Genomic DNA, 13,100 nt, shown 5'->3' with positions numbered 1-13,100 from the left:
AATTTTCGGATTTAACTTGATGCCGAGAAATCGAACGTTTCCGTTTTTTTTTTGTTGTTTTTTTTGGTGTTTTTTTTTCGGACTCATAAACACGGCACGGTAATGATATGCGATAAATACATACACACGTTACATACTCCAAATATTTTCATAACACAAAAACATAATAGAAAACATAAATTAATTACGCAATGTTAAAAAAGAGATGAAAAAATCAAATATCAAACATAACAAATATAAAATAGAGTTGTTGACAACACAGTAAAGATAAATACACACGAGAACAGAACAGAATAGGACAGAGCAATAAAATAATCGCTGGTTTTTTATGGTGAACAAGGATTTCTGAATGACTTCTTTATTGCTTGTGGCAATCGATTAACATTATGATCATGGAAAATCTTCATTATTCTTAAATGATTAGAATAAAAATTTGCTATTTCATTGCGATAGCAATAACTGGAAATTGTCATCTGAATCAACAACTTTTTACGAAGCTCATTGTCACGGTTGAAATCAACCAAAATGTGCACGCTTTGAGAATGGAAGAAAGTGACGTTGGTGCAGCGCTTGTTGTACATGGGTCTTTATATCCAGGCTGGCCTTTACACACTTCCGCTTCTACACTTCCGGTAGCGTTCAGTTGCCTCTCCAATACATACGCATCTTTTTGCGATCTAAACCACGTGGCTCCTACTAAAACGAGGTTATTATCATGGACAGCTTGATTAATGTTATACAAACATCTGCAATTAGAAAAAAAATAAATAAAATAAAATAACATAACTTGCATTAGTTTAAATCAAGCGGTCATTTTCAACTATCATTCGTACGTAGACATATGTCTCACAAGCTGAGAAATGTGTCACGATATTGAACTGTTCACCCTTAAGGAGAGATAGTGTGTAAGCCGCCGAAAAGCTCAGTCGGTAAAGCTGTCGTACAGTTTTCCAAAGGTCCAGGGTTCGAGTCATGTTCAGGCTGCTCGCTGTGTCATATGTGTAGAATTCAATGTGTGACATCTCTTTGTGATAACTTGCAACAACTGTTCTTTTGAAGCCTATATATTTCAACTGTAGCTTTCTTGTGAAAACGGGAAGTAGACTGGTTTATACACTTGGCGTACGTCTGTTATCAGAGACGGACTACTTTCCGACAACATCTATGAAACAATACAAATTAACTGAGGGACATTTTCAAAAACTTGAACTTGTCTCTTCTTGACCGGTAATTAAAACATGGGACAATACGGAGATTAGAAAACAGTTGCAGACGATAGATGTTCCATTCCTGACAACATGATGTACATCGAAACATGCAAGAATTCAGTACCAACTAACTTTACCTACATCAATAATATCACCAATTGACACAGTCTGGTACCCTGCATACAAGGGGAAGGAACTCGAGATTACAATTGACATTGTTGACAGCATTATATAGTTTTGACATTCTCACAAAAGACGAAACTTTTAAAATACCATGACGAATGTTATTGAAATAACAATAAAAACGACAGTACAAAAAAACCGGTTAATGTTACACTCAATCTTGATAACTCTGTTACATTTCTTTTGAAACTCTTTGAAACTTTTTGAAAATTAAAAAAAAAATGAAATATATACCTTCCTGCCAGACGTTCTTCACAGTCTCCAGCGTATTTATACATCAGTTCAGTGGCATTTATTGCTGATTGTTGTTTGTATAACAAGGTGTAATAATAGTGGGGACTGTCGTTTGGTGGATATGGCCCAGTCCAAGACAAGCCTTTTTCTCCTGGAAATAATAATATGAACCGCGTTACGACAAAACCAACATAGTGCGTTTGCGACCAGCATGGATCAAGATCAGCCTGCGCATCCGCAAGAGTAAGGTATCAGAGGCGTTTGTTTCAAGCAAAAAGAAAAAAATAAATGCACAAAAAAAACAATCCAAAACAAACAACAACAAGAAATCCTGACAACAACAGTTTACTTAAATACAAAATGTTTGTTGTTTTTTACTTGATGTAAAACCGTATTTTAAACTATTTTTCAGATTTTGTCGTTTTTTTAATTACGTTATTAATTTATACTTTTACCACCAAGTACAATTTTTAATCACGAAATAAATAAATTATAAATAAATAAAAGTAAGAATAAAAACAATTCTGGTATAATAAGGATGATACCTTCTTTTAAGTTTCCGTTTACGATGTTCGTAACAAGGCCATGCAGAATCGGCCTCTCTGGTGTGCCCACTGTTGGCAGGGGTACATCCGGATCAATGGCTATGATCGTATACATATCACCTGAAAAGAAAAAATTGTCAACTTAAAACCCTCGGATAAATTTATCATATAAATCTATTATCTGCAATATACAAGTATTTGCTGAATATTTATACAATGCATTATATAGATTTAGCCATTGTGAAATACCGGAATAGTAATATCAAAATATAAATCAAGCATACGAATGCTTAAAACAAGCGTCAATTGATCGCTTTTTCTTCTTCAGGACGCTTTAGTGATATAATTCATGAGATAAAATTGTGTTAATTAGTAAAACCAGGAACATCATAGCATTTTTGTATGTTTGCAGATCGTACAACATTTTCAAAATCTGCTTGCCTGGCCAGACTACACGGATGTGCAGGCTGGACTAACTATACTAATAGTGCACAGAGTGAGGGTTCAATTTCGTCCAAACAACTTAATTCTTTTAATCATTGCTAAAAAGTTCACAAAATTATACTAATAGCATATGCCTTTTAAACCACATATTAAAATTCTTGGAAGCATGCATATACCTGTGAAATTATGACGTTCGGCATATAACCCTAGCTTTGAGAAAGAAAGAACATGTGGTGTTTCACTTCTCACGTCATACGTGCTAAGGAGCTCGTTTCCAATGGGATTTAGTGTGAAGTTACGTGGCCTGAAATTTTACATGAAATAAAAACCAACAACAACTAACAAAACAAACAAACGAAAAGAAAAATAGCGGAACGACGATGGCCCTGGTCGCTCACCATAATGCCTAGATGAAGCAGCTCTTAGCAAAAAAGCAACCACAGTTAACTGAAACATCTTAGGGGAAGTTTAACAGAGAATCTATGGTTTTGTGCAGTTATTTTCTGTGTTGGAAATGCTATTATATCATTTGACAAGGGTATTATAATTATGTGTTATCATAGTATATTTCGGTTCCATTACTATTCCATTCCATTCTTCCATTTCTTGCATCTTACTTAGTATATTCAATTTGCTGTATTTCTATTCTCTTCTATGTTGTTTTTTTATTTTCCTTTAATTCACTTCATCCTGTCATTTCCACTGTATTATTCTTTTCTACTGTATTAAATTCTTTTGAATTGTTTATATTCAACTCTATTTAATTCAGTGACTTACGTGTATGTTGACGTCTTGCAGCAGACGTTGATTGTAGAGCTGACGTCAACCATAAACTTGAAATCTATCCACACAGACAGCTGGGTGTTACTTGGAATAAATGGGCGTGGTTTTTCAAGCAACGCTAAAATATAATTATAATCATATTTTTGACAGGTTATCAAAAAAAATCAACATTAAATAAAACAATACATGTATTTGATTGGTACTGTAAATAAATTAGCCTCGGAAACTTCTTGCTGTTCGTTATGTATTAGTTTCGTCTTTAAACAGTACATGTGCATGCTATGGCGGATTTATTCTCATTTTCAAATGTTTTTACTAACAAAGCATGTTTCTACTAACAAAGCAAAATGATCGCACAGGGACTTAAAAAATTGGTTGTTGGAAATGGTCTGTACTAATGAATACCACGGTGGAAAGACATTTCTGCCTTCATGTTCGTCCATTCTTAATTTTACCTTTTGTTGCATATAATGGGCAGAGAGAATAGGGTCCTTGTGTGTCCAACATTTTCTGGGCAATCCACTCATCCCCGCTCACGACAATCCAATTTACTGCTACTAGACCTGAATACAGAAGCATTGAGCGGTTGAATCACATCTATTAAATTAATTCGATTCCCTTGGGTAAAATAATTAAGATTCCACATTATTTCAAATGATAAAGAGATCCCTTGCTTTATATCTACGTTTGTAAACACCATATTAATGTGTTGGTGTTATATTTTAATGGTTAACCTATCAAGATTTTTTTATATTTAAGATTGAGAACACGTCAATTATGTGTTGTTATTATATTAAAAAGGTATAGACATCAAGGATTTTATTTCAGCGATGTTTTTATATCTCTCTATGTGTAAATTTTACATATAATTATATGCGTTAACGTTATATTAAAATGGTTACACTATCAAAACGTCAACTTGTGTGTGGATTACGTTTCGGAAACACAATTTTACGAGCCAACCACTTCATACGATTGTAAATAATCATATGTTTTGGAAGATTTACATATATATAAACAGACTACATATTTTAAAAACTGTCTGATTGTTTAACATGTCGGACGTAAAGTGCCATTACTAGGGAATTCCGTTATTAAAGGCACACCCAAAACACTAGCAAGTTATATATAATGTAGATGGGAATCGAGCTTACAGTACTTTCTTAAATGCACTCATTCATCATAAAAGGAAAATTTTTCAAAGTAAGTACTGACTGAAGCCTGATTTTGGTCTGCACTTATCGCACGTGGGTAGATTAAGTTGCCGGCAGCATATTTAGGATTAGCAGCACACGATTTCTTGAGGTATAGCTAAGAAGAATATATTTATTAAATGTAGCTTTCATCAACATACAATATGCCTGTCACTAGTGTCAGTCCGTCACCTGTAAGCACAGAACACTAAGGGAAAGTAACTCCAGACACACTTTTGCTATTAATGGTAACGGTTGTCGTTAAACATTGTCGTTGGCATTGATTTATTTTCGACCAACAATAATTATTCAAATATTTAACAATGATTTGATTGGCTCTTTGTTGCGAAGCGGGGAGGGGGGGGGGGGAAAGGGGGGACGGGGTCACTGCGTATGAACTTGTCAACAATCGGGGCAGGTAATTTAATTTTTTGCAATTTCTTCCGCGTGATTAGTCGACTTAGTTGTACGTGCATGCTAACATTGCTTGTTTACTGCACAAGGAAGATATTTAAGTTAAAAATAGGAGGATTATTTTCCTAAAAGACTTAGATATAATTTTTCAAATTTTTATCATAAGTAGAACAAATCTTACAACATGCTTCTGTAAAAGGAGCATAGCTTGGAACCAGTCACTTGTATAATTTTATTCTGTAGAAGGCTAGGAACCATATAAATCAACGTGACAAGATGTTTGTTTCTGAAATGACTAGTTATACCTCTGAAAGTGAATCTAACGATAGCACACCCTACTTATTACGAAATTTATCCCACCAACATTTCCATACAAAATATCTCGAATTTCGGTCAAATTGACTTTATAAAATGAAGGACTTGCGCGTTTGATACAATAAGATATCTCTAATTTTCATCTGACGAAAATCAAAATATCCGTCACTATAGTTACCGCTCATATTTACGGCTGTTGTAAAATCTTCAATAGTCCAGGCCCCGGCTACATTTCCGGTAGTAAATTTTTCCCTCCAAGCCTCAGACAGAGTAATCATGCCGTTTTGTTTGAACAGCATAAATACGTAGGGGTTTTTGATATCTGTACCAATAAGCGGCTGCCCATAGTGTCGAACCACCTGAAATATTAAACGAAATGCAATCTTTGACCATACGATCAATACAATATTATATCTCATGTGTATGCATACATTTCCCGCAAATTAAATAATGATTCCTCTGCACATGTGCAACATTATTCTAAAGCACGATACACAATGAAAATGCACAGAGTATAATTATATATCTTATTGGAACGTGAACTCAGTATGCTTTAAACACGAGCAGGAACATGAGTTGTGACCCTAACCATTAATTAGCTAGCTCCTCATTAATTATTACCTCGGCAGTTTTGGTGTCATTAATTATTACATCAGCAGATGTAATGTCATGTACCTTAGTAGATGTGATGTCATTAATTATTACCTCAGCAGTAAGTATTTCATTTATAATTACCTCTTCATGTGTTATGTCAGAAATTATTACTCAGCAGTTGTATTGTCATTCATTATTACTTACAGAACTATGATATCATTAATTATTATTTCATTAGTTGTAATGTTATTAATTATTACATCAGCAGTTGTAATGTCAATAATTATTGACTAAAGAATTGTAATGTCATTAATTATTTCATCAGCAGTTGTAATGTCATTAATTATTTTACCAGCAGTTGCAATGTCAATAATTATTGACTAAAGAATTGTAATGTCATTAATTATAACATCAGCAGTTGTAATGTTATAAATTATTACCTCAGTAGTTGTATCTTCGATAAATATTACCTCAGCAGTTGTAATGTCATTAATTATAACATCAGCAGTTGTAATGTCATTAATTATAACATTAGCATTTGTAATGTCATTAATTATTACCTCAGCAGTTGTATTGTCAATAATTATTACCTCAGCAGTTGTAATGCCATTAGTTATTACATCAGAAGTTGTAATGTCATAAATTATATCATCAGCAGTTGTAATGTCATTAATTATTACCTCAGCAGTTGTTATGTGATGAATTATTACCTCAGCAGTTGTAATGTCATTAATCATAACATCAGCAGTTGAAATATCATTAATTACAACATCAGCAGTTGTAATGTCATTAATTATTACCTCAGCAGTTGTAATGTCATTAATTATAAAATCAGCAGTTGTAATGTCATTAATTATTACCTCAGCAGTTGTATTGTCAATAATTATTACCTCAGCAGTTGTAATGCCATTAATTATTACATCAGAAGTTGTATTGTCAAAAATTATAACCTCAGCAGTTGTTTTGCCATTAATTATAACATCAGCAGTTGTAATGTTATTAATTATTACCTCAGCAGTTGTAATGCCATTAATAAAACATCAGCAGTTGTAATGTCATGAATTATTACCTCAGCAGTTGTAATGTCATAAATTACTACCTCAGCAGTTTTATTGTCAATAGTTATTACCTCATCAGTTGTAATGCCATTAATTATAACATCAGCAGTTGTAATGTCATGAATTATTACCTCAGCAGTTGTAATGTCATTAATTACTACCTCAGCAGTTGTATTGTCAATAATTATTATCTCAGCAGTTGGTATGCCATAAATTGTTACATCAGAAGTTGTAATGTCATAAATTATAACATCAGCATTGTAATGTCATTAATTATTACCTCAGCAGTTGTAATGTCATGAATTATAGCAGTTGTAATGTCATTAATTATAACATCAGCAGTTGTAATGTCATTAATTATAACATAAGCAGTTGTAATGTCATAAATTATAACATCAGCAGTTGTAATGTTATTAATTATTACCTCAGCAGTTGTAATGTCATGAATTATTACCTCAGCTGTTGTAATGTCATTAATTATAACATCAACAGTTGTAATGTCATGAATTATTACCTCAGCAGTTGTAATGCCATTAATTCTTACATCAGAAGTTGTAATGTCATTAATTATAACATCAGAAGTTGTTATGTCATTAATTATAACATCAGCAGTCGTGATGTCATTAATTATAACATCAGCAGTTGTAATGTCATTAATTATTACCTCAGCAGTTGTATTGTCAATAATTATTACCTCAGCAGTTGTAATGCCATTAATTATTACATCAAAAGTTATATTGTCAATAATTATTACCTCTGCAGTTGTAATGCCATTAATTATAACATCAGCAGTTGTAATGTCATAAATTATAACATCAGCAGTTGTAATGTCATAAATTATAACATCAGCAGTTGTAATGTCATTAATTATAACATCAGCAGTTGTAATGTCATGAATTATTACCTCAGCAGTTGTAATGTCATTAATTATAACATCAGCAGTTGTAATGTCATTAATTATTACTTCAGCAGTTGTCTTGTCATTTATTATTACCTCAGCAGTTGTAATGTCATTAATTATTACCTCAGCAATTGTAATGTCATTAATTATTACCTCAGCAGTTGAATGCCATTAATTATTACCTAAAGAATTGTTATGTCATTAATTATTACCTCAGCAGTTGTGGTGTCATTAATTATTACCTCAGCAGTTGTAATGTCATTAATTATTACCTCATCAGTTGTAATGTCATTAATTATTACCTCAGCAGTTGTAATGTCATAAATTATAACATCAGCAGTTGTATTGTCAATAATTATTACCTCAGCAGTTGTAATGCCATTAATTATTACATCAGCAGTTGTATTGTCATTAATTATTACCTCAGCAGTTGTAATGCCATTAATTATAACATCAGCAGTTGTAATGTCATTCATTATTAACTAAATAATTATTATGTCATTATTTTTTAGTCAGCCGTTGTTATGTCATAACTTAAGAATTGAAATGTCAGTAATTATTACCTCAGCAGTTGTAATGTCATAACTTAATAATCGTAATGTCAGTAATTATTACCTCAGCAGTTGCAATGTCAATAACTATTACCTAATCAATTGTAATGTCATTAATTATTACCTCAACAATCGTAATGCCAGGAATTATTACCTCAACAATTGTAATCCCAATAATTATTACCTCAGCAGTTTTTAATGTCATTTATTATTACCTCAGCAATCAATTTTAATGTCATTTGTTGTTACCTCGACAATTGTGATGTCAATAATTATTACCTCACCAGAAGTGATGTCATCATGCTGTATATTTATATGGAGACCGTTGGATGTCAAATACCCGGCATCATATACCATCAACGTAAAGTAGTCCCCGACCGTATAATTCCACTTGACGGAAATGGGGAAGTTTTTCACATACCAAGGGTAGACAACCATGTCGGAAAGTGGATCCGCGCTGTAACTCCAGGATTCCGTCGTTTTATATGTGTTCCCACATGCTTTGTAGTTCTCTTAAATGAAATAATGGGGCAATTATGTGTGATTAAGTTGTTTTTGTTGGTGTTTTCATTTTTTACAAAACACCGAATAAGTATCTTATTCTAATTATTATTATTGTTATTATTATTATTATTATTATTATTATTATTATTATCATTATTATTATTACATGTATTATTATTAGTAGTAGTATTATTACATGTATTATTATTATAATTATAATTATTATTTTTATTATTATTATTATTATTATTATTATTATTATTATTATTATTATTATTATTATTATTATTGAAGAAAAAAAAGATATTAATAAACAAAACGTGCTTAAAAATCGTTAAAGATATAAAGTTTATATATCCACAGCCGTGTTTATTAAAAACAATTGGTCAAAAAAACTGTCTTTTCCTTTTTCTATATAATGATATAAAGATATCTATATTAAAGAATATGATACATTTTGTTTTTTTTTTGTTTTGTTTTGGGTTTTACGTCACATCGACACAGTATAGGTCATATCGCGACGTTCCAGCTTTACTGGTGGAGGAAGACCTAAGGTGCCCTTCCATGCCATATTTCAGGCACGAACGGGCACCTGAGTAGAACCACCGACGTTCCGTAAGCTAGCTGGATAGCTTCCTCACATGAAAGAATCCAAAGTCCCTGTCGGGATTTGAACCCACAGCGGTGAGGGGCAAGTGGTTTGAAGTAAACGACCTTAACCACTCGGCCACGGACGCCCCGATACATTTTGTAACCTGGCTGTTTTTTCACCCACAATGCAGACATGATACTTGATATGAATAGTGTCGTATCTCTACCGTATATCTACCGTATATCTACCGTATTGTACGGATTTTGAAACTATTTCTTAATGTGCAAGGTTAATGTTAATGTCTATTATAAACTTTATATATTGAAACGTTGCACTGCATATATATACATGCAATTATCATAAAGGATGTAGAAAAAACTTCAAATGACTTGTAACATTGCATTTATACAAACATAGCCAACTATAATATAATTTGTACAAGGATGAAAAAGCAATGTTAAGCCACATATATGTGACTGGTTTAACCAACCAAAAGTGACTAGCCCATGCCCTCAGTTTTAGCCTTTTTTTGTAAAACTTTATACGTCAATCCCTTAAACTTTGAATGGACTGTTCCAAATTCCAAACGAGGCAAATCCATTACAAAAATACAGCAGGTTAATGGTAAGAAAGTTGGATGCAATTTTGGCAGCAATTATCTTCCATAGGTTGAAGTTTATTATATAGTATTGGTTGCCAAATATGTCATATACTATAAATAGTTCCGAATACCTTTTCAAAGAACGAAGATGAAATAATCAAGTAATACTTCTGATTGAGAAATTTAGCAATATATTTTTTCAGGAGTAATCGTTGAAATATGTGGAATACATTGATGTTGAGAATATGGACAAAAGTCAAACTTACTTCCCTCAGATTGAAACTCCATCTCCAGAAATCGGTCAAGTCCCGCCGTGTATTCCGTAGAAGGGAACAGTCTAACTTGTATACTTTGAGCAGATGGTTTCGGATTCATACAAAACACGCCGCTGTCCTCATTATTCGGGCACCTCTGTGAATAATCAGAGCCAAACCAGAACTTGTTTGGTACGAACAGGAATTCTCTTATCTTCTCTAGACATGCTGACAGGTCTGCGGTTCGATTCTCCACCGAGCAAAGCGAGCCATGAGCTCCTGATACTGCAATGTTTAAGTTCAAAAATAAGTGTCAACATTTTCATTACCATGTTGTAATTGTAATTATAATGTAAACGCTTGTGTAAATGGTACATCAAGTATTTTGCATGACCTACCTGTAGCTAGTGGTTTATGCAATTATTGCATGAAAAGTACATATTTCGTGTCACCGCCCCTTGAACAAAAAAAAAAAAACGACAACAAAATAAACAACTTAACTGCTTCATTATTTTGTCTTCCGTGTTAATCCGGAAATTAACAACTTACGGTCTTATTTGCCTTATCATTTATACGATTCGAATTTTTTAACTTTCAAATAACGTGAACCCCCGTATGAGTTTTATTCGTTTTATTCAACATGCGCGCCCACCAGCACCGTTTAATAGTTCAGAAATAGAATTAATGTAATTGAAATTTGCACACCGGAAATGACACTGGCGGTGGGTGAGGTTTAGTAGCAGCCGACATTCTTTGTTTGCATCTTAGCACTTTTTGGCTTATTTTGTAGCCGATATTCGGTTAATTTCACAATTGAAAATAGTAATTCATTTTCCCAATCCACAAGAAAAAATCAAATTGAAAGTTACAAAGTAAAAATATTGAATAATAAATTCTATATATTTCATTTATTTTTTTTTTTTTTTTTTTTTTTTTTTTTGTTGAAAATAAGGGCTTCTTCACTGTTATGGTATTTAAATGTTTGAAGATGTCATCCTAGACAGTGATTCTTTGCATTCATTTAATCACTGAAAAATTTAAGTCATGCATTTTCTCCCCAATTATTAACAAAATATCGCTGAAATCCCCAATTCCATAGGTATGGGTCATGTTCCCAAATTCCTGAGGACAAAAAGCCTGAAAGGGCACTTGAGTCATCAAGCCAGCTGGAGATTGTAGTGTAACTGTAAAGTCTCACGGGTTCGTCGTGAGTCACGTGCTGCAGTAATGTCTCAAACATTTAAATGAAATCAAAATGAACAACTATATAAGTTTAAGCTTTATGAAGAAGTCTGAAACAGAACTATTAGTGGTGTTTGACCTAATTACGGAATCCGATGAAACTGCGCATACCTGCTATAATACACGGTTCCGGTCTCCTGTCTGAAAGAGCTGGTGGACCCTTCGTAAACATGAACGAGTAAATAGAATAAACTGAATTAAAAAAAATTGGGCCTAAACTATGACAGGTTAACATAGAACAAATTCATGATATCTTGTAAATGCAAAACAGTGATTCTACAACTTGAGATGACTAAGAACGCTTTTGATATAAGTAACAATTTACATCAATAAACAAATATGGGAGCTCGTGAAAAACAATGCAGCCCACATTAGTAAATGTAGTACAAACATAAATAATACAAAATTATTTACATACCAATGTTAATGTACACTAATAAAGTCACTATCCGCTTCAAAAAACACATCCCGATCGCTGTACTAAAATGTATAAACTTTTGCACTGCAGCTTTAAGTGTATATATATATAAGTATATTTATATTTTACTTTGCATGGGTTATTTGTGTCGTTAACTTAATCGTGATACCTTAAGACGATACTACATGGCCGGTGATGACTTTGTTTTAAAATTTTATTACTTTATTGACATTAGATTGTAAAATGCAATTGTAAATAATATAGCGGCTTAGTCATATGATTTCAAGTCTCTCTAAAGTCATGCATACCTTAAATTAGATAAATGTATGACCTCGTTTAACGCTAAATACGCAAAACCTTGAAACTTGCAGGGTGTGTTAAATTGAGTCAGTCGGTTGAAAAGGGTAGTTTGCAGTAAACGCTACCTTACTGTCCACGCCCCCGGCACCAGATTTTGCAAAATCGTCATTAAAATGCATAATGCTCATATTTTAATTATCAAGTTCAGGTGAATTGACTGGTTCTTTCAAATATTGACTGCTTTACAAACATGGACTAACAGTTGATATACATTATAAGAAAATGTTCAAGGTAAAATATAAATTTGCCAATTAAAAAGATAAAAGTCTGCCCCACTCGTTTTTTTATAATAAAAAAAAACAACGTTTACAGGTAAAATCCGATGGATATTTACACAAATTTCCTTAAGCAATGTGAGGTAGTTATCGTAAATACGACTTTAATTTGGATTAATCACGGTGTTTAACTAGATATGTACATTCTAGTAAAAATCTTCTTTTTTTTAATATACGAGAATACATTCGTGAGTCTGTATTTTATAATTTACGCATCATTAAGAAGTTAACAAACGCATTTTATAAAATAAAACATCTCTCTTGGGGTAAAAGTGCATTTAAGCAACTCAAGAGCTGAAATAACACCCGTCGCGGGGCCGAGGATGTTGCTATTACATGTGCACTTTTACCCGTAGAGACATGTGTTATTTTTTAATCATACCGAACCAACATATAAGTTAGTTTAAACGTTTTTTGGGTTTTTTTTGCAT

At 32.7% G+C, this 13,100-nt stretch overlaps 1 protein-coding gene across 1 annotated transcript; it reads right to left on the bottom strand.

The window, feature by feature from the left end:
* Window positions 1-340: 340 nt before the first annotated feature.
* LOC132753891 (uncharacterized protein C56G2.4-like) lies at window positions 341-12,197 on the bottom strand. The gene is made up of 10 exons (XM_060744435.1): window positions 12,035-12,197; window positions 10,387-10,659; window positions 8,703-8,935; window positions 5,498-5,678; window positions 3,853-3,960; window positions 3,392-3,515; window positions 2,791-2,918; window positions 2,171-2,290; window positions 1,626-1,776; window positions 341-746 (listed from the first exon to the last, which is right to left on the bottom strand). The coding sequence occupies exons 1-10, from the start codon at window positions 12,081-12,083 to the stop codon at window positions 479-481; spliced, it is 1,635 nt and encodes a 544-aa protein (XP_060600418.1). The 5' UTR covers window positions 12,084-12,197; the 3' UTR covers window positions 341-478.
* Between the last annotated feature and the right edge of the window lie 903 nt (window positions 12,198-13,100).

This window comes from Ruditapes philippinarum, unplaced genomic scaffold, assembly GCF_026571515.1.
Source record: "Ruditapes philippinarum isolate M1 unplaced genomic scaffold, ASM2657151v2 ctg7944_1_1_1_1, whole genome shotgun sequence".
NCBI lineage: Eukaryota > Metazoa > Mollusca > Bivalvia > Venerida > Veneridae > Ruditapes > Ruditapes philippinarum.
Note: the sequence above shows the minus strand (reverse complement) of the source record. Positions and strands in the feature narration are given on the sequence as shown.